Source organism: Sinohyriopsis cumingii, chromosome 8, assembly GCF_028554795.1.
Source record: "Sinohyriopsis cumingii isolate HCF-2022 chromosome 8, ASM2855479v2, whole genome shotgun sequence".
Taxonomy (NCBI): Eukaryota; Metazoa; Mollusca; class Bivalvia; order Unionida; family Unionidae; genus Sinohyriopsis; species Sinohyriopsis cumingii.
The window spans coordinates 59,803,356-59,824,010 of NC_142968.1; the positions used below are offsets into that span (position 1 = coordinate 59,803,356).

General features: G+C 33.2%; 1 protein-coding gene across 2 annotated transcripts in view; it reads right to left on the bottom strand.

The window, feature by feature from the left end:
• Positions 1–1,016: 1,016 nt before the first annotated feature.
• The window catches only part of LOC149793635 (uncharacterized), a 58,042-nt gene continuing 38,403 nt past the window's right edge, over positions 1,017–20,655 (bottom strand). For both annotated transcript variants that reach the window (XM_089967618.1, XM_089967617.1), the window contains exons 6-7: positions 14,579–14,713; positions 1,017–8,417 (exon numbers count right to left, since the gene is read on the bottom strand). In XM_089967618.1, the coding sequence (XP_089823744.1) occupies positions 8,160–8,417; positions 14,579–14,713 (393 nt within the window). In that variant the 3' untranslated portion in view covers positions 1,017–8,159. The remainder of the gene's footprint in view (positions 8,418–14,578; positions 14,714–20,655) is intronic.

The window sequence follows — 20,655 nt, forward strand, 5'->3', positions numbered from 1 at the left end:
TGCTTCTATTCAATGTAACACTGAAAGGCATTTTCAAACTACCAATACTCGCTTGATCATTCAGCTAAAGTCTTCATTAGCTCTACAGGATTGCTAATTGATATTTACAGTGTAAAAGTGTATAGTTCATCAGCACATGAAAGGTAACTGTGTGCAAAGGTAATATCAATAACATGCCTTTCTCTGAAACCAACTATCGCAACCAACTTGAGCTCAGCCACTATCCTGAGATGATGTACAATTCTTTACCCCCAGGTCTGAAATTAGGGCGTTATTTGTTTCAATTTGTTCGAATAAGGATGGTGTTTCATTATTGCTGAATCAGATAGTAATGACCTTAATTTTTTTATTTCTTATTCATAATAAATAAGTCTGGGTGGCCACACATCAGAGTTCTTGAAGCAAAATATTGCTACACAAGATAAACCAAAGACACAATGAATGATAATGCTGCCGGAGTTTGAATAATTACTCAATTTACCACATGTATGTATGTATGTATGCATACATGTATGTATGTATGTATGTATGTATAAATGGTTGTATGCATGCATGCATGTAGTTATGTATGTACGTACATATGTATAATGATATATGGGCTTATTATTGGTTATATGCCACCAATTCAAAGCTTGTCCAAAAAGTGTATGGATGAAATTATTTTTGAAAGTTGAAAAGAAAAAGTCACCCAAGTAAATATAAACATATAGTATTAAAAGATAAAAACTCAGAAGAAAAGATTTGAAACTGTGTCAATGTATGTAAAGTAAAAGGTACAATTAAAACTCCTTTAAATATCAAATTGACATTTGTTATATAATCAACATTTCTTCATAATATTCCAAAGATTTTCTCTCATACATCACCATAAAATTTCTTAACTGTGTTCACATAAGAAAAGAAAAGAAAAAAAATATCCCACTGGGTGGAAGTCAATACACTAGACAAGTGTGGGTACTACTGTCAGGGGACTCTGGCACATTATTAATCTGTTACATAAACATAAAAGACAGCTACAAGTTTTGTTCAATGGTTTATTAAGTTCCATGACCATGGGCAAAACATGATGCAAAATCATGTTTATGATAAAAATAACAAAAATATGGCAACTGTCCACACATATGAACCATTAATTTGTTATAATTTCTTACCCTGCATAATTGTCACATTAAACAATGCTAGCAAAAAAATTGTCTTTTTTTCTGTGTCCCATAGCTTCTGCTACCAGTGTTTGTTCAATTTTAAAAAAAAAATTAAATTCACATTAAAAATGACTTTTCGTTCATATAATTTCCATAAAAAGACTAAGAACAAGAAAGGTAAGCCGGGACCAGAATGAGGATTTTGAGGTAAAATGTAACCAGATTTTATAAATACACAGGGTGATTTCAATTCAATATTTTTATTTATTCAAAACGTGTATTAAAAAATTATACTTATAGGTGTTGTACATAACTCACACTGTGACTTTCATACAAGTAACATGTCAAAATATATGCAGGAGTTCAAAAGTTAGTCTTTTTAATGTTCTTAATATTTGAGGCAGGGGCCTAAACATGGTCTGTGAGACACCCTCTCATAATAATGTTCACCAAATATTTAGTAGCTTGGGAGTTACAGCCTGAAACAGAACAAGGTCATAGTTACAGTTCCCCCATCATAACCTTGACCTTTTGAACTTGAGACCTGATCTGGTCAAATACAATGTGTACTCATATACTAGATAATGTTTAATCAAAGTCTCCTAAAGGCATGCTAAAAGAATGTTATTCATCCTATATCTCTGGAAAGATTAATAATTTTCTCTTAAAGGCTTAAAATTCTATTAGCTGAATAAGCAAAGGTCAACAGATAGAAGGATGGATGGATCAAGCCACAATGTAACATGGCCTGTCAAGATGCATATAAAAAGAAAGGTGTAATTTTCAATGCCAAAAATACAAAACTATAACATTACCAAGAACTCTTTGTACAAATGGTACAGCTAGCTATCAAAGCCCCTCAATTAGGCATGCTTCCTGAAACAACATCCCAACATAATTATACATTTTCAGCTGACATTAAAGTAAACCATATAAAAAAGAAACCTACAAAAGTATAAAGGCAGTAACTATGTGATAGAAAATATGCACAAATGATAAACAATAAAGGCTACATGACTTTCCAAACATTTTTGTTTACATGAAATTTTACAGTTAAGATGCACGGGATTATTTTAACACAAGTAGCAAAACTCCTAAAAATCAAATGATTCCTGCATGATTAACAAAAAGCACAATGCTTGTGCAGTACAGTATTTTATTTGCACCTGTTGCTACAATATATACTGACTGACCCAACTTGACAAAAAACCCTAACACAAATTTGATAGACAAATTATAACTTTAATGATGCAAATTTTGTAGCCAGAAAAGTGATAATTATGTCATGCCATGTACATCTGTTGGGTCCTAGAAAAAACTTGTAAGATACACCAGCCTTCTGAACTATATGCGAAACTACATTTCACAAGTTCAAGTGATAATTCATTCCAAAATGCTAAAGTGCTGGAAGATATTTTATGATTGATAATTCTTAAGAAAATGACAAAAGCTGAGTCCATGCCCTATAGTTGATGACAACACAGGAAAAAGGAGAAAAAAATCAAGTTTATCATTTATAACTCTAAAGAAAATTTGACAAAAGCTGAGTTCATGGCATACAGTTGAAGACAACACAGGGAAAGGAACAAAGCAAGTGTACAATATACCTCATGCAACAATTCTTTTAAAATATGAAATTATTTCTTTTTGTTAAGCAAAATGATATTATATATATATATATATATATATATATATATATATATATATATATATATACTAAAATGACTTATTATACAACTATATACTTACATAGAATTCTATACATTATCACAGTCTCAAATACGGTGTAAATAAAGCAATATTATTGGTCCCTAATTCCTCCATACCTTTTTTTTTATGTGATCTTTCTGGTACCATCTTTTTCACGTTATCGCAGAAAAACTTAATATCAATTGGTCCCTAATTCCTCCATAATTTATTTTTTGTAAGCAATCACTTGGTTCCACCTATTTCATCATAATGTAGGGAAACCTAATGCCAATTGGTCCCTAATTACTCAATACCTTTTCTCTTAACACATTAACCCCTAGCAATGACTTTATGGGGCAGGAGGTAGTAGCCTACTGCCGAGCTCTGTAGCATCATGGTCATGCATGATACATTAAAGTGGGTGGTATTATAGAAAGGTAGACAGATGTAGCTCTACGATGATACCAAATAATCTGGAATATCTAGTTGCACTACAAAATACAGATAGAAAAACCTTATTTTTTGGACCCGACTATTTTTTACGCAAAATTCGCCCGTGGTCAGAATCCCATTTTGTGTCTGGATTTTAGACTTTTTGGTCTCAGATCTAGGCAAACCAGTATGAACTGCAAACAGACAGATGAGCCTTTGCAAAAAGTAGGATATGATGGGCATTTGGAATAAAGAGTGGTCTCCATACAAAAATAATGTTTCTAACACAACTAGGCAGTATGTTACTGAAAGATGACCGGGGATTTGGTGTTTTCGAGTCTATTCAGAAATAGCTTTCAAAATGTGTTTCCGACTCGATTTTCAGGCAAAAATGGCAAAAACCTCCAGGGGTTAATGTGTTAAGTGATCATTTGTTACCAGATTTCCATTATAACACATAAAAACCTAAAACCAATGTTAATACTTTATGTCATGGTTTAAAAAATATATCTCAAAATAATATTTTCATAAACAAATAATATGAAATAGTACAAATGTACGTTGACACTAAAACACATTCAAGCTAATGATTTCACCATGAGTAGCATCATTTGATAGTGAAATATTGGTATAGCATAAAATCCCATATTTACTCAATTTTGCAATTTTCACACATTTTATACTTTGAGAATTAAAATCTTTTGATTTCTAAATTGGCTCAATCTCATAACTGGACAAAATTTAAGAATGCCTACATATTTTTTGTTTTACAATAAAAATTATTACTGCCCGAATTTGTAGTCTTAGAATTATTCCAAAAATTCAAAGGATTTTTTGACTGCAACTTTAAAAGATGTGAATTTATTATGGAAATTATGAATAAAATAAATGCAATAAAAGATATTTCCATTCTCCATCAATGACATTCAGGCTGGAATAGTTCCATACTGTCCATCACTATACATGGGTCCAAATTTTCTACCTTAGATCTACATATCACATTAACCCCTGGCGACAAGTTAACATTGATGGCAGGAGGTAATAGCCTACTGCCTAACTCTGTAGCATTAAGGTCATGTAAGATACACTAAAGTGGGTGGTATTACAGAAAGGTAGACAGATGAAGCTCTACAATGATACCAAATAATCTGGAAGTTCTAGTTGCACTACAAAATAAAGAGGGGATACAGTTTTTGGACCCCATTTTTTTTCCACCCAAAATTTGCTTGTGGTCAGAATCCGATTATGTGTTCAAATTTTAGACCTTTTGGTCTCAGATTTAAGGCAGACTGGTATGAACTGCAAACAGACAGATGAACCTTTGTAAAAAGTATGATAACATGGGCAATTGGAATAAACAGTGGTCAAGATACAAAAATAATAGGTCCATTAAGCTAAAACATAAAAAGAACTCCAACTTTTACCCTTTTGCTCATGCACAAGCCAAATAACCAATGAAAAACGATGTTTCTAACAAACTAGGCATTAGGTTATTGGAAAATCACCTGGAAGTTGATGTATTAGGAGGTATTCAGAAATTCTTTCAAAATGTGTTTCCTACTCGAATTTCAGGCGAAAACAACAAAAACCTCCAGTGGTTAATGTGTTTACCCAAATGACTTGTATTCATTTTCATCAAGCATATACACATTATCTAGTCATTAGTTTATTCCTATGCATTTTGTTTTGATCATCAAAAGTTTTAATTTAACAGTATCTTTGTCCTTTTTGCAATTAAATACTTTCAATATTTGTTAAATGAAAATTTGACACCCATAACAGGAACTGTACTTTCAACGTTTTGGGGAGCTGTTGCAGCTTTTTTGATAAAGTGTCAAACTTGTAATAGAAAAGCATGAGCTCGATACCCAGCCCTGGCTTCACTACCTCTGTTTGTCCCTGGGAAAAGCACATAGTTCCCATTTCCAATACATGTCATAGCTACTACTGAGTTGCAATTGCTATTAAAAACCAACAAAGAAAGGATTTACTTTTCATTTTAGCAAGATACATTTTATTCTATATGTGAATTGAACATAGTTTGCAATTTTGAAGTTTTAAGAAAAATCATTAGCACTGATGGTACCGAAAGAACAAGTTTGATATAGCTTTTACATTTTCAAAGTATGTTTAGCTTTTACTGTATATAAATGGACTCAAAAAGAATTGGGATTTATATAAGTGTGATTCACGCCATCTAAAAATGTTTATGTGCATATGTAAATGAAGACACCTAATTAGTAGAATCTAGATGTGAGATATGGAATGCAGAAAGAACTGCTGTATCATTGCCAGGTCAAGCATATAAGATTAAATAGGTATGTAATTAACCTTATATTCATGATACAATAACTATTTTGCAAACTATAAACAGAATAAACTACTATTCCTGAGTACAATTCAAACAACGAAAAAAATAAAAAAACACAAATACAATACCTGGAGCCAACAGTGGATGCAAACTATGAATATTTAAAATTCTTCCACTGAATAATACTTCACTTGATAAATTAGATACAAGTTATATAAAAATCAACCAGATTGAAAATAAAAGGAGCCACCAAATTTTTCACATATATACAAAGCATACATTACATTCTGGCAGTTTGATATGATCTACTGAAAACGTTGAAGAAAAAGGCAAGAAAAAAAATGTATTTTTAATCTGTGTTTAAGTATTTATCTGACATCAAGAGACTGTACAATAATTTATGGAATAAATATTAGTAACTGATTTTGCAAAAATTTTAACTTGTCAAACCAAAAACTTATTGGGGGAAACTAAGAAAAATTTCAATTAACTGCCTGAGTGATTAATTTATCTACAGATCCAATGCTGGATATATACACCGGGTGACATTCTATCCTGAGAGATTTATCTCTCTTAAACACAATGTGTTATGTGTCTATAGGGTTTAACAGCAAACAGCACAATACTGAATATACAGTGCCAAGTAAGTTTAGTTGTCTCCACTCCAACATAAAACAAAGATAAAGCCAGAAAGGGTAAAATCATTCAGATACAAAGAACATTTTTTTTTATATATGTAAACCACTCTTTAATAAGTCCAAGAACTTATCAGCTGGGAAATTATCACAGGACACATTCAGAGTGAAAAGGGTTGACTTTTATGACATGTAGGATGGGACATCTGGCCTGTTTTACATCCCTACACCATTACTGCAAAAAGAGAGCAGCTTTGATGTAAGTTTCTTTAACATCGCCACTTCCAATTACTTTGATTAAGGGAAAATGTCTTGTTTGTTCATTTGATTATCTATTTTGTGGGTTTAATCCAGTTTTTCAGCACATGATATACTATACATGGAGGCCAGTATATCTGGTACAGAAGAATCCAGGAAAAACTACCAACCCACAGGAAGCTACTAGTGAGCTTTCTCGCATACCCATGATGGTCAAAACGAGAACATAACTAACCAAGACAATGGTGATATGTGTGAGTGACCTGTAAAGGTGAGTGCCTTATCCTGCTCAGCCACCCGGGACCCCTGGGTAAAGATATACGCTGAAAGCATACTTGGGACACACTTTTAAAATATTTTCGTTTAACTGTATTAAATAAAAAGTAGGAAATTATAGTCTGCACCACTTTAAAATGAAAAAAGATATTAAGTCTCACATGTCAAGTGGAGCAGAATAAAAAATACATAACCCACAGATATGACTATCAAACAAAAAAATTTGAACTAAACAAAGGTCTTTTTGGCTACGAGGGATCTTCAGTCACCTTCAAGCCTATGGCATAGTATTCATACACTTTTACCAAGTATACTCTGTATTACTAAGAACAGTAACAAACTGGATGACCTTAATAAAATTAGTAGTAAAGTATATATTCATGAACCTTTCTGATCAAGTTTATGCATCACAAGATTAACTCAAATTTAGACAAATGATCAGACATATTTATCTCTCTTGGAATTTGTGCTGCTGTCTTAAAACTTATGAAAAAGGTGGGGAATGCTTTTAAAAGAAACTACCAAATCATCTTCAGACACTGTTTCAAATGTTTATTTTTAAAATTTCTAGTAACATATCAAGAGAAAGAAAATTCAGAATAATATTCCAGTACTGTGTTTCAGCTAGTACAAAGGGACATAAACAGCACTGTCTCTCTTGAGCTATGTTCTTAAGTAAATTAATATCATTTCATCCCTCCAAGCTATCAATGTTTTCAACACTTTGACCACCACTGAGCGCCATCAAAACAATGATTGTCCATGGTAAAAAGATTTTGAAAATATTACAAAAACAAATGAAATAAATACGGGTATCCTATATGTATGAAACACACCTTTCCCTCAAACTAAATACAAACAAAGATGCTATAAAGGATTAAAATAAAGTGGACAAAAGAAATAAGAATGCTTCAGTATTAATGTGGTTAGTTTAAACAAAAATAAATATATCCATATTAGTTTACATTTGTAGATCTATGAAAACATAACAACAATGAAACCAATACTGAAATACTATCACTAAATGTACATACATCCTGGGTAATAGAGAAAACATTTATCCATCAATGTACAGTTAGATTTTGTCACTGATAAATAAAATATAAAACATCACAAAAAGATGATCTTTAAGCAAATATTACATCGTATTCAAAAAATGTAATAGTATCACAGAAAACCTTGGTGGAAAAAATTGGATAATGTTTCTTGCAGAAAATTTCAGGATTCTTAACAACATCAATTTTTGGTTACCACAAGACTGCGCTTTCAAGACCTTATCTCTGGTAAGCACCTTCTTAGAATGGTATGTGCAACAACACACAAGATGAGACAGCATATCCTGTAATTCTATCAAACCATTTTCCATTAAAAATAAACTATCAACAATAATGAAATATTTGAACAATGTGCAATGCCTTAAGCTTTTTGAGTCAGCACACTCTCCATATTTTGTCGAATCTTGCTAACACTCTGTTTCTCCATTTCATGCCTCTGCTGTAGGGTATTAAGGTCAATAACATCTAAAGTCTTCGCCGACGGCGCTTTGGAAGGAGGAGCTTTTGTCTTTGACTTCCCTGACGGTGCTGCTAACTGGGCAGCTACTTCATAGGAATTGTACTGATTGGGTCTTGGCTTGACTGCTGGCTTTGGTACATTTTTGGAATACTCAATTGCCTGAAAAATACATCATAAAAAATAAAACGAATGTAAGTATTATTATAAAAATGAGAAATATTCAAAAGTAATCTATTTCTTATTTCTTATGTCTGTAAAATTTCTCAAGATTATCCATGAGACTTTAAATATTCAAGGGATCTGATTTATTTCCTTCCACTGCTATAAAAATCAGTTCTATAAATAATAAATGTTTTAGGCAAGTTATAAAGAGGATTTTTTTCTCAACACATTGTATTGAAATATTTAGGAAAGCAACATAATCCTCTGTTTTGGAAATGTTTGAAATACTATAAACTTGTTGTATGGCCTCTGGTGTACCATAAACATTACCTGGATTTCTTCCAGCATTCTTCAGAAACCAACCAACACACACACTGTTACTTCCCACTATAATAGTGCTGTAAATATGGTGATAATATGCCACACATTGAAAACTGAACCTTTCATAACTTTATGACACTAATGTTAGACTGTACTTACTGTGATTTTCATTTTTATTTTTCATTAGTGTCAAAATGTCAACATTGTACGTAATATGTGAGAAAAAGACACAAGGACTCTTTTCTTTCAGTGATGGAACACAAGGTAAATGAAACAAGAAGTTAGATATTGACACATGTAATAATATAACAACTGCAGCATAATGTAACACATTGGATCTGACACATTTTATCTGCTTCCTTTATCTTCTTATTGGCATGATTCCATTGCACGTAAAGGGAACAACGGTAGGAACTATCAAAGGTTATTTTATACTAAACTACAATGATGATAAACAAAGTCCATTTGACCTAAGGGTAAAAATAGTATTATGGCATCAATATAATCTGAAAGAGTATGAACTGTGAGGAATGTATGTTCATGAAGCAGTACTGGCAGCCTGTATTTTGAAGAGTTATCTCCCCTATACTATAACATCAATTTTAATTCATCACAATTTTCACTATCATACAAGGCAAGTTAAAATGAGGATTTGTTTCTCAACACATTGTATTGAAATATTCAGGAAAGCAACATAATCCTCTGTTTTGGAAATGTTTGAAATACTATAAACTTGTTGTATGGCCTCTGGTGTAACATAAACATTACCTGGATTTCTTCCAGCATTCTTCAGAAACCAACCAACACACACACACTGTTACTTCCCACTATAATAGTGCTGTAAATATGGTGATAATATGCCACACATAGAAAACTGAACCTTTCATAACTTTATGGCACTTAAGTTAGATTGTACCTACTGTGATTTTCATTTTTCTTTTTCATTAGCTTCTGCTTTTAAACATTATCAAAACAGTTATGAGTACAAAATCAGAGATTTATTCATTTGTTTGGTATAAATAAAACTATAATCATCTTTTTTCTTCGAATTGCTACTTTATCATTTGTTTTATTAATTAAGTACTATTTTCTACTCACTGAGCTAACATAACGACGTTGTAGCCTTGGAATGTGCATTTTTAGTATATCTTTCTGTGCTTTATGCCAATCAAGAGTTCCACATGTGTTCAAGATCACATATTTATATTACAGTTGCTTAATAGCTAAATCCAGCAACAGTTGATCGTGAAATAGGCAGGTAAATCATGGCGCGAGTACACTTTTTCACTCTTCCCTTCCCTTAGGATGAATGCAATGTAGAAACCATTCATCCTATCACATATCTCTGCTTGACCTAAGATACAACAGGCTTGTGTCTAATGAAGTTCAAATATGCCCCAATTGTCACTGTTACATAGCAGTCACCTGGTCAATATGGACATTTTAATTTCCCCTGAAAAATTTTCTATATAAAAGTAATGTATACCATGGTCCCATGCTTTCCATGTTCAGTGGTCAAGTATTTTCTAACCAAATATTTATTTCTCTCTGCTTTAAGCTGTTACTGGAGTGTATCAACAATGACTGCTCTATACATGCAAAATGAAAACATAGTTTAATGAAGAAGGCATTGTTTAGATACATAAATAGCACAAATTGATGTGCAAACATGTTTTATCTCACTTGTACATACTGTACTCCATCATCCTTTCAATGTAATGCAAAAGTGTAAGATTTTAAAGTGAGCCAATTTCTACCATTTGCAAGAATGTAGGCTGAAGAAATTCATTAGCTAGATGGTGGGTAAATTAAGCAGAAATGAGTCACCTTTTGTAACACAGTTACAGATAATGTTTGAAATCCCAATGTGTTTTAAATCTAATGAGTCACCTTTTGTAACACTGTTACAGATAATGTTTGAAATCCCAATGTGTTTTATATTTAATGAGTCATCTTTTGTAACACTGTTACAGGTAATGTTTGAAATCCCAATGTGTTTTAAATCTAATGAGTCACCTTTTATAACACTGTTACAGGTAATGTTTGAGATCCTAATGTGTTTTAAATCTAATGAAAACAGAGTTAATCATTGAGAAGAAATATGAATTCATCACATTTCATTAGGGTCAGGGGTCATTTGTTATTTAAATACCTTGTCTGTAATGACAGGCACAGTGTTGGTTCATGTACTAACATTAGCCACATAAGCCAATTCTTTTCATTTTTTAGTCATCAAAAGCCTCTCACATAAGCCAATTCTGTTCATTCTCTAGTCATCAAAAGCCTCTCACATAAGCCAATTCTTTTCATTCTCTAGTCATCAAAAGCCTCTCACATAAGCCAATTTTTGTTATCCTTCTAGTCATCAAAAGCCTCTCACATAAGCCAATTCTTTTGATCCTGGCGAGCTGAGAAACATGTGCATGTGGGCCATAGAAAAAGTCAGTTCTTTTTGGCAACCATATTTAAGCTGTTATTTAGTAGCAACATAGTGCCTTATACTGGTGTAGAATACAAAGATCAATGCCTTTTTAAAAAAAAAAAACTTAAGCATCAGTGATTATTGTATTTATGGATTAAAGTAAGCAGGATCTTCTTTGGAACATAACTTTAGTAGAACAAAAACCAAACAAATATATTCTATGATTTTGTTAAATAGTACACTATATTAAATTTGTTAAAAATAATAATAATAATAATTATAACAACAATACTCATGATACTGTTATTTAGTGCATTGTATTTGTTTAAAAACCAAGTTGGAAAGGTGAAACTGTATAGAGGTAAAATATGTACAAAAGACCAGTATATATCCTTGTCTATGTTTATTTATACTGTATATTAATAAGGTGTGATTTGAGAAGAAAACCTAATGGTAAATTAAGCTAAGAAAATAAGATTAAAAAACAACAAAGAATAAAGTACTGTCATATACAATAAGAACCTGCTTTGACACTTTAGGTGCTGTTTGGATGTTTAATGAAATTTTAAGTTTCTTTCCTAAATTCTGCATGTTTTCTTACACCTTTGAAAACCAGGCTTTCACAATCAACAAATATGGGCTATTTAAAACACTAAGTAGTAATCAACCATTTACATCAACATTGTCTGTTTTATTTTCTGGCTGCTATGAATGCACTAAAAGTCAAGATCTTTACTGGAATTACCATCTTCACCCCAAGACTTCTGGATGAAAATGTTTGGAAGAATTTAAGTCAGTAATGCTATTCTTATTCCAAATTTTCATATGCACTAAATAAGACCTGTTACAGCTTGCATGAAACATTTGAGAGATATTTTGATTCAAAATGGAGCCCTGCAGTTTAAAAGCAAAAACCAGAATGACATACACTTCCAATGAAGGACTGTCAAGAACTGCACTGGTCTCAGATTCAAATCCTAACATTGGACTTGCCAGGGTGAGCTACCATTTTGTGTCCTCGGACAAGGCACTTTACTCCAATTGACTCGGCACTAAATAACCTACTATGCTGTTCCATAAAGCATGAAACCAAAACAGAAACCATAAAATGATCATCTGGTTACCACAAGACAGTGCTTTCAAGACCTTATCACATGGAAAAATGTCTTAAATTTAAATATTTTACGCTTTACATCATCTGCAATTCTTTACAAAAATTAACATTGATTGACAGGATGAAACAAACTGTGTTAGCTCTGGTAAAAATTTGAAAATATATTAGTTTACCCTTAGGAATTTAATATTTTAATACTAAACATGTTAAAATAAACAGTAATTATTGCTATCTTCATATAATGTGTATTGTTATGCTCTCCTTAAGAGGGCTTCAAGGGAGAATAGTCCTTGACTAATGAGTCACCCTCAATAAATAAAGCATTATTATTCACTGCAGATCATCAACATATGAAGAAAACTGATTTTGCTACAAATTTAGTGACATTATTTTCTTGTTGTTGTCTTGGGCTTAACACCACCTTTCACAACATGATAGGCTATACAAGCCAGCCAGTATAACTAACTGGTGGAGGAAGAACCCAAATTATTTGGAGTGGGTTTTGAGACAAAGTAATTTGAAAGTTTGTGTTTTTATTGTAAGTATCCACACATATCTGAAGGCAGAATCATTTGTATCTACTTAGATGCAGTTCATGACAGGATGCTTTATGCTAAATTTAGTTGATACTGGTTAAGTTTTTTTGGAGGAGGAGGGGGGATAAATTTTTTAATTGAAAATGTTTCTAAATGAAGGGTAGACAAAGGGCCATACAATAAACTCACTTGGCATTACATCCAGATAAGCTAAAACACAAATATAATCAAATGAATTAATGAGAAGAGATCTCAAAAGAAAAGAAGTATTTGTTTGAAAATAATTCAAGTCTAATCCTCACACATACCCATTACTTAAGTGGCAAGCAAAGAAAAACCCTTTTTATACCGCAATTTTCAGTTTTTTCTGGTAATATGATTTTGGGTAAGCCATCTGTTGCATGGCCTAATACGGGTAAGCTATCTGTTGCATGGCCTTATGGGTAAGCCATCTAATGCATGGCCTTATGGGTAAGCCATCTAATGGATGGCCTTATGTAGATCTTAAACATCATTTAGATACAACAATCACTTCAAGTCAATTAAACAAATCCATAAGAACATATTTATTTCCATCAGGAAGTATTCTTAATTTATAAGAGTTATCTTTCCTTGACCATTAAATGATTTGATGCAATTTTCTTTCCAATACTCTTACTTCTGTAATGTTTTACTTGACTTTATCAATACTGTCATGTGTCTATGCTGAACTAAAATTTTAGGGTTAAGGGATTTCTCCCCCCCACCCTCCAAGAATAGGACAATATGATGGGAAAATGTAGGTATGTGAGTACAGAGAGGACACAGTTTTGGAATTTCAAAATGTCACTTAACAACTGTTTTAGAAAACCTTTGAGCCAGATAATACAGAATCAAACAAAATACTATAACCCTGAAAGATGCATTTGTGCTGTACAAGTTTGTTCTCTATAGTAATAAAAAAGAGATTGAAAAATGATATACTAAGAAGTGACCAGAAAAAAAATATATTGGTATGAAAAGATCATAAGTATAGTCATCTAATCCTCCCCATGCTAAACAGAACTAAAGCTGAACTGTATTTGGTAAATAAACTTGTTTTCTAACCAAATGTACAGACCGATACAAAATCCTTACAAGAACAGACCAACTCCTGACGATTTTATGTGGGCAACTAAATTTGCAACGTTAGCCACATTAAAATGTAATAAGTGTATGTGTCAATTGAGTCAATCATACTGTGCGTGTGTGTGTGTGTTTTTTTTAATAAATCTCCTCAAAGTAAGTAAAAATAGGTTAATAAATTGGCAATTACTCATAAAATTACACTGATCATATGTGGGAAACAAAGTTAAAACATTTGCTGAAATACATGGGAATAACTATGGATACTCAAATTTAAAATTATGGTACAGCATTTCTGAAGTTAGCAAACAGTGTAATCTAAGTATTTTTCTCACGATTTAATCATTCTATAAGTAGCTACAATCAAGTATTAATTGCAGTCAAATCCAGTACAAAACACAAATGTTTTTCATAAAGGTGCACACTATTTCAATCAAACAGGAAATTTTTAAGAAATGCATCTGTGGTGGGTGAGAAAAGAAGCTGTCCCTTGTGAAGGTAGAAGAGGAAAACACAACCCATCTATCACAAATCTTATTCCTTCCACCTGAACCCAGGATGATTCTAAGAATCATAAAATATCTGGACATCTAACTACATATGTAAGAGCTTGGATATAATTTACAGCCAAATGTTCCATAATTGTGTACAAAAAACACACCGTATTCCTCTTGACTTTCCCTTCTGGTTCTTTTTGCTTGCGGGGAAATGCTGGTGGTTTTTTGTCAGATAGATCCATCTTATTCTTCTCCATCACCATCCTGGCATACTCAAACTGCTTGTGTCTCTTCTCCAGCTGTGCAATATATATTCAAGATTATTCATTCGTTCTTCTGTCAAATTCAATTTATGAGAGGAGTTTAATACAATGCTGCTTTAATGACACTTCATATGCAACTGATTGAAAAGTATTTCAATGAGTGTAAATGATGAAAACTACTCATTTTACTCATTACAACTGTAAAATAAAGTTGTGAAATTACTTGTAGCACATCTGAGCACAAGATCATGTCATTAAGCAATAGCCTCCTACAATATGCTGTCATTTATATGGTGTTATTAAATATATGCAATATACAGAAATATTACCTAGATTTATCAATAAACTAAAAAATTGTCCAATTATTAATTACCAAGGGTAAAATGAATATGCTTCACACAGTAAATGTATTTATACATAGCTGAAGGTAGTTAAAGTCCCTGTTTAAAACTTGCAAAAAGCTGCACAAGTGTTCAATGAAATATGATAATACATGTTACACAGTAGAACAGTACGATACAGCTCACTGTCCGTTATCAATTTTTTATTACCTCTCAAGCAAAATTCTAGAAATATAAAGAGAACATAAAGATCCAGGACCTGTAATAAAATTTTTTAGTAGCTTGTAAGAACACCAGCATGGTCATAACTAGAGAATCTGACTTACTGTAAGTACCTGCTTAAAAGCCTTACCAAACCACAAACAACACAGACCCTGATCTACCAATGCATGAAGTACCAGCTTATCAAGGTAAGTGTAAATTGCTTGTTCTACTTATTATTCCAAACAAATTGCACTGACCCAGATCTGCTAAACAAGTGCATTATACAATGGCAGATCTGAATTCTATGCATTTTGCATCTGAACTCAACTTATAAGCTGGCATACATGGTATAAGCAGGATATAAGTTAAGTTACATATTGACTGGCAGAACAAACTGGGTAAAACAAAAAGGCAGGTAACCTCTGCTTCAAAATTTAAAATGCAAATATCTAATTTATGAACCAGAGATGCAAAATATTTGATTAATACACATAAATGAGTCACTGAGTGGTTTACTGTTAGTAGAAATTTTCTTCCAAAGTAAGCCTAGATTGTAATTATAAACTGCTTATTTGTCAGCTGTTTGGCAGTACATTTCTTGGCACATGGGAGAACACTGTTTCAACTTTCACACTGATTAGAACCGATGATCTGCAGAGCCAGTGATGGCAGTTATGAGAATTCATAACACACACTGTATCTTTTTTCTTGACTGCTACAGTAGCCTAGTGGTTAGAGTGTCCGCCTTGGATGTGGAAGGTCATGGGTTTCAATCCCCAGTTGAGTCATACCAGACTTACAAAAATGGTGGTAACGGCTGCCTCGCTTGGCGTTCAGCATTAGGAGGTTAGTGTTAGGACTGGTCGGCCTGGTGTCAGGATAATGTGACTGGGTGGGACATCATGTCACATGTCTGCGGCATGATGCCCCAGTACTAGACATCACTAAAGACTGCGACACTTATGAACTCTGACTAAAGAAATAGAAATGTGGTGCTTGTAATAAGTCAATAAGATAAAAAAAATCATTACAAGTTAGATTATCACAGTATACGGAATGCGATGACCATCCTGATCACCATACACTGACAACCCAAAGCACTGAGTGTATTGGGTTTAAGATTGTCATAACATTCCATACACCCAAAAATGTGACCTGTAGCTCATCGAAATTGCCTACAAAGAATCTTCCCAATCACTGTCTCAAGATTTCAGTTGGATAGCAATATAACTTTTAAACTGATGAGATCTGACCATTTTATCAAAACCTGTACTAATTTTAAAATGAATGATGGGAAAGAAACATAATAGTTATCATCAATGAAAATGAATAGCATCACAGTTGCCACTTGCAACTGTGCAAAGGAATTCTATCAAGGAGGCAGCATTACATGTCTTTTACAAGGCTTTCCAAAACATGATCAGCAAATAAATGCAACTCCTGGACATAAGATTTCCCCTGTAACTGCTAACTGCCTACAATGACAAGTTCTCTTGATCAATTGTCCATTAGGAACTGTCTGTCTGTTAATGTCGTAAACATTACCTTAACATAAACTTCAGTGTCAATGATGACATGATGACATCATCTTTCCCCTATTATAAACGATGTCATTTACATTATATCTCATTACTAAATTTGTTAGCAGATGCACATAACAACCATTATGTTCCCACTTATAAGGTGGATTCCAGTGCAATCTACAGATCCAGGTATGCTATCATATAATACATTGGCAGATCTGGATCTATGCAGTTTGTTAGTAAAAATCAGTAGAACAAATAACATAGACCCCAATCTACCAGGACATTGTGTGCCAGTAAATCAGGGTCTATGTTGTTTGCAGTTCTACTTGGCTTAAAAACCAGTATATATTGTACCAACTTTCTAGATAGTACTGGGAGGTTTTTCACTTCCATACGTGGGGCTTTTTGGTTGTGTGCAGCCTAAGTCAATGAAACAATATTACATAAAGAGTGTTAGTTAATATTGTTCATCTGATCTAATAGCCTCGTTTTTTGCATGAATCAGAAATCAAGGGAAAATGTAGTTAGTAATTACTGATTAAAATAACTGAATAGAAATTTTCTGGCCATGCACAATAATAAAAATATCATTAACAAACCTGATATTTTAGCATGCTGAATTTTTGTGATTGTGACTTAATCAATGCCACTGTACTTTCTGTTGCTATATTTATTCAGTTTAATTTATTTAGTTTCAAAGACAATGCCCAGAGTTTAGGACAAAAATAACTTATGACTCTGTCATTAAATTTTCCTGAGCAATGCTCCAAACTGCTCTAAGCCTTAAAAAAAATTAATCTCCTAGTTATTTCCCCAGCATCCTGCTGCTCTGATTTTAAGAGGATGTAACTTGGTGAGCAGCTATGCTGCATTATTCTGGATATATTGTACAAAAAGCCTATTCATTATCTAGTTATAACTGGCTGGAAGTCTTAGTAAGGTGCAAAAACTTTCCTAAATCATGATATTCTTTTAAATAAGATAATTGAAGAATAATTTTAGACACACAAACCCTGCTTTTGATATGAATGCATTTTGGGTAATTTGTGCTTTTCCAAACATTATGCTGGGGTGTCTCTTAGTTAAAAAGCATGTTTTTGATGTAACACACTGTAGTTTGGTAGATATGCATGAATGCATTTTGGGTAATTTGTGCTTTTCCAAACATTATATTGGGGTGTCTCTTAGTTAAAAACCATGTTTTTCATGTAACACACAGTAGTTTGGTAGATATGCATGCATCCCAATATGACAGACTGGACCTCATTCTCAACACTTCTTGAGCAACAAACTCAGCTAAAAATCAGAAAACTTTAACAGTCATTAACAGTACTTTGAGTAAAATTTGTATGAACTCGTGTCCCGTTTCTTGACTGCCTGATTGCACTGAAGTAGATGTGTAGCAAGTATCATTACTGATGAAATTCTAAGCATCAGTTTTGTGCTAAAAACATTTCAAGAACACATGGTCTGGACCATCAATCAGTTTAAGAAAAGTAATGATTATAACGGTACCTTCAGGGCATTTAAATCTGTTAACTTGTCCAATGATTATTAGTTTCCCATCCATGTTTTGTACTTCTGGAAACACTTGTGTTTCTGATAGTACATTGCTAAATCAGGTTGTTTAGATGGCTTAATAAAACATTTTGCAAGATAGTCCTTCAGACTGCTATATGCCTAATCCTTAAACACTATACTGTAATGCAGTGTTTTTATAACATAAGCCTAACCATGTCAATAAAATAAAAAATGGGTGGTTGTGGGTGTACTACCTTGTATATTATCATATCTAGTATTAAATGTGCAATGCTGATTCATCAGATCCAATCCAATGATAAGTAAATAGATTGCATACAGTTTTGTCTTGTTTATTTGTTACAAAACACAGCAAACTAAAATGATGGATTCACCAGGAAGGAGGATTTTAATCTCAAACCACCGCTCATTCATGGCAGTGTATTATAAATCAGATAAAACAGACAAAAGTCTGACTGTGAAGTGTCAAATTTTGAATTACAGAATATTTTAAGGTTGAATGCATTGAGCATTAAAATCTTATCGCATTTAAGCCAGAAAAGTCTTTGCGATGGGTCACTTCGAACTTTCTTCATTCATCTACCCCTGTGTCGGTGTAAACTTCAAAGGGACAGCATTCCGACCCAGTGAAACTGACCGGGGTATCTTAACACGGTCCATAGAATGTAAACATTTGACCTACCAACCCTAAACGCTTGGTAGGAACCTATGTCCACTTGTCATTTTTTCAAAGGGAAATTGTCCCGCACTGTCGTTCACATATTTCAGACTGTCTAAACCTGATGGAAGGAATTATTTCTTTGGGAAAAATTAGGGACTGCTGCCTATGACTGGGCAGAATAAATTAGGGCATCCACTTTAGAGCAATCAGACTTTAAAGTGACGACCTTAGTCGAAATTCTTTAGTCTAGAAATTTCCCAGACGAGGAAACTTAGTCTCGACTCTGTGGGAAGCATAAAGATATTAGTGCTTTCTTTGTGAAACAAGAAAGGGACCAGGTGGTCATCTTGTAAAAAGAAAGACATGTTTAGTGCTAGGATGCACAAGTTATGAAAGAGAACAGCAGCAAAGGTATGCAATTTTAGTTTCACATAATATTCTATTATTCGATTGTTTGTTTTATGCAAATATGTTTGCTATGACTAAGTTTCCATATTATGTATGGTTTATTCAATTCATGGAAATGTGTTAATGCTAGAGTTGCTATGCAATTTATTTTATTCAGTTCATGGAAATGTGTTGATACTAGACTTGTTATGCAATTTATTTTATTCGATTTCATGGAAAGTGTTGATGCTAGAATTGTTATGCAATGTACCTTTAAAATATACAGATATTAGTTCAATGGAAGAGTTGATCGCATGCAATCCAAATGTTCATATGTGTAGGATTTCATATGGTTATATGAAATAACTTCCTTTGTTCATTAGGACGATACGGATAAAATTTAGTAGCATATGTAAAATAATACGTTAATTTAAGACTTGCTGCTGGAAAGTGAGGTCAGTGTCTGAATTTACGCAGTGTGTGGATGGCAACAGGCTCTGAATAACTAAGTGAATCACAAGTACCTCTAGAGAGTGGGGTACACAGAATTATGGGGTAATTTTGTTCTTTAAGGAACAGCTTTCTGAGAGAAAGACAAGACAATCTGGAGACAGAAGTATGGGGATGGAGAGAAGGACGAGGGAAGAATAAAAGGACCAGGAAGTCCATAAAGGGGCAAAGCACAGAGCTTAGGAAGGATGAATTAGGAGACATTGATATATGGTCAGACAGGAAGGTGACATCGTGCTCTTTTCACCTCTCGTTATGATGATGAAATAAATCCAAATTAGACACCTGTTAAATTCTACTGATAGAATCTAATTTGAATTGTAATTACCGTTATTAATTTGTTATGATTAAATTTGTTATTTTCTTGCCAAAAGGGGGCTTGTATTGTTTTATTTCTTCCCAGTATTCTCGTTCAGTTCTCTGTTGAATTTTCATTGTTCTTTCACTACTTCCGGGCTATATCGAGGGAGGTTATCCGCTAGATAACGCCAGCCAAATCCAATTAACCACCCCTCTTACTAAGAGGGTGACATAAAACTGACATAAACTACAGGACTGTACACTGTCTCAAAACTAACTGGTCTTTAGGGCTTCAACTAGTTTGTTTTAGAAGGGTGTTACAGCTGCAAACTGTCTTCATAAAGCTGTACATGGGTGTCTCTTAAATCACCAGAGATTTATTATATGTTCTATATGGTAGCATTTTCGACATCCATTCTGGGTGTCAACTTGGAATAATGGATCCCTACTTTTCCCTTGTACTGTAGTGCATACATTATCTTAAATGCACCAGTTAAGTAAATGTCCTAT